Source organism: Palaemon carinicauda, chromosome 27 (genome assembly GCF_036898095.1).
Source record: "Palaemon carinicauda isolate YSFRI2023 chromosome 27, ASM3689809v2, whole genome shotgun sequence".
In the NCBI taxonomy this organism is placed as follows: Eukaryota; Metazoa; Arthropoda; class Malacostraca; order Decapoda; family Palaemonidae; genus Palaemon; species Palaemon carinicauda.
Genome location: NC_090751.1, coordinates 77,831,948 through 77,834,769, shown reverse-complemented (window position 1 = coordinate 77,834,769; position 2,822 = coordinate 77,831,948). Strand labels below are relative to the sequence as shown.

Below are 2,822 nucleotides of genomic sequence, written 5' to 3'. Positions count from 1 at the left end.
TAATAAGGAAAATTTCCTTACAATGTGTATCATCAGCCGTGACTGGTCCACTATCTAAAACTGATTTCAGGATTTAAGTTGGAAGCTGCGAATTATTCACAAGCTATATCTCTCCTCCGAACCACATATGGGAAAAAGGATGAGATCAAACGAGTTCTAGTAAGAAAATTATTAGAAATGGAGTCTCCATCTCCTGATTCAGAAGCATTGTAATCATTCAGAGCAAATTTTGAATGCTCGATCAGATCATTAGAGAGTGAAAACCTGCAGTTGAATGAACTCTACACTATTTTGCTTCATGGTAAGTTGCCTAAGAGTGTTAGTGAAACTGTAAAACGCAGAAGTGGGGATGATTGACTTATATTTGATACATATAAGAAATATCTGGAAGAAGAAATTCACAATGTAAGATCTTCTGTCTCAACGGATGTAAGTAAACCTGGAACTTCATCAACAATATCTACGTTTACAGTGAATCAATCACAATCTGTTGGACCTAAGAGCAAAGGAAATGTGAATAAATTTAGTTCTCAACAAACAAGAAAATGTGCATTGTGTGAAGGCGAACACTGGTGGACCCAGTGTAAAACTTATGCCAGTAGAGATAAGAAATTGAGTCGTCTCGGGTTTTTACGATTATGTTTTGTGTGTGCATCGAATAAACACTTTAGTGTAGATTGTAAAAAGCAAGTTTATGGAAACGGATGCAGATTAAAACATCATCGTGTATTATGTGATAAACAACAAACCAGCGAACTAAGTAAATCAACAAATAAATCAGCAAATAAACCTAATAATAATGGTGTGCAGGTTGGAACACTTTCCGTAAGTGGTCAGGGTCAGAAATCCAAGCAGAGGTCAATTTTACCAACAGCCACAATTGTGTTAAAAGGTAAAGAGGAAGATATTTGGTACGCCTTCATGGATTATTGGACACTTGTGCAGAACGAACCTTTATCAGAAGGTCAGCACTTAAGGACGTACAGTATAGATCTAAAGGCACGGAAAAAATCGCCTTAAGGGGTTATTTGACAAGCAAACCTATGAACGAGTATGAGACGGTTAGTGTTTCCATACCTTATAAGGGTAGATTGATTATTATAGATTGTATTGTGGTAGATGAGTTACCAGAGTATACTAAGAAATTCAACGTTAAACAAAATTTGAAAACGTTATGTAAAACCAAAATTTGTCTAGCGGACAAGGATTTCGATCTGCCTGTGGACAAGCAAGCACCCATTGGTATGTTGGTAGGCGTTGATAATGTCTGTAACATATTACACCCCGGATTAGAAAAGCTGGAAAATTGATATTGTTACCTACCATATTTGGATATGTTGTGACAGGGTCCTGTAATGCCCCTCCAGTGCAGGAAACCCAGGTAACTGTGTTAAAGCTAGCAACTAACGAGGAAGTAATTGAAGCTACTCATAAATTTGATGGTGATATAAAGAATGATTTGGATATTTTGTGGAATTTAGATAAAGTAGGTATTGACTGCAATGAATTGAAAGAACATGATCGAAAGGTTCTAGAAGGCTTTGAAAGTACCATTGTATATTCCTCAATGGAGAAGCAATATGTTGTGGCCTTACCATGGAAGTCTAATAAGTCAAGGCTTCCATCTAATTTTGGCATGGCGTTGGGCCGGGTTAAACAACAATGTGCAAAATTTCAGAGGGATGAAGCCTACCTGAACCACAATCAGAAAATCCTAAAGGATCAGGAAGATGGGGGGTTCATTGAAAGGGCAGATAAAAACAATGCAGTTGAAAATTGTCATTATCTAGCACATCATAGTGTACTGAAAGATAGTGCCACCACTCCAATTAGAATAGTTTTTGACTGTTCCTGGAGACACGGTAAAAATGAATTGAGCCTTAACGACTGTCTGTGGACTGGACCACATATTACGACAGATTTGCTCAAAGTCTTATTGCAGTTCAGAACTAACAACGACGCCTGTATTAGTGATATAGAAAAAGCGTTTCTTATGGTGCAATTGAGAGAAGAAGACCGCAATTACACACAGTTTTCGTGGTTGCAAGACCCAACGGATCCAAATAGCAAATTAATCATATATAGGCTTAGGGTGGTATTGTTTGGTGCTACGTGTTCTCCGTTTCTGTTGAATGCCACTATTAAATCACATCTGGCAGCTGTGAGAAAAGATACGAGTTGCACTGAAGTAGTGGATATGATGAGAAGGGGATTATACGTGGACAACCTTCAATTTACCTTCAACAGTGAAGATGACTTAATAAACTTATTTTTTGGCGCAAACAGAATATTTGCACAGGCGCACTTGTAATAGGGACTAGTAATAGTGATCTTTTGAATACTTTTGCGGGTGCTTATCGCATAAAATCAGAAGAGAAGCAAACCTATAAAGTCTTAGGCCTAAATTGGAACATCTATGATGATAAACTAACAATAACACCTAATCATCTTAGTAGTCATAAAATGGCCACAGCGGCTCACCCGGAAATGAAGGGTATGGCCATAGCGGCTCACCCGGAAGTAACTCTGTACCCGGCGAAGGTCACTGGGTACGAAGTGTAGTATTATTTAAAGTTTTTTGTTTACAAACATTGATTTGAAGGTCGTTCGGTACGTAATGAGATATGTACGTGACGGTGGGGTATAAGTTTTTGTTTACAAACATTGATTTGAAGGTCGTAGGGTACGTTATGACATATGTACGTGACGGTGGGTATAAGTTTTTGTTTACAAACATTGATTTGAAGGTCATAGGGTACATGACCGGAACTGTGACTTTATTAAAGGGAATTTGTTTACAAAACATTGAGGACGTACCCATT

The 2,822-nt window shown here is 38.0% G+C and overlaps 1 protein-coding gene across 1 annotated transcript in view; it reads left to right on the top strand.

The window, feature by feature from the left end:
• The window catches only part of LOC137620975 (uncharacterized), a 15,887-nt gene extending 13,576 nt beyond the window's left edge, over positions 1-2,311 (top strand). Inside the window, exons 2-4 of the mRNA XM_068351417.1 lie at positions 246-301; positions 473-964; positions 1,347-2,311. Coding sequence (XP_068207518.1) covers positions 246-301; positions 473-964; positions 1,347-2,311 — 1,513 coding nt within the window. The remainder of the gene's footprint in view (positions 1-245; positions 302-472; positions 965-1,346) is intronic.
• The last annotated feature ends 511 nt before the right edge of the window (positions 2,312-2,822 follow it).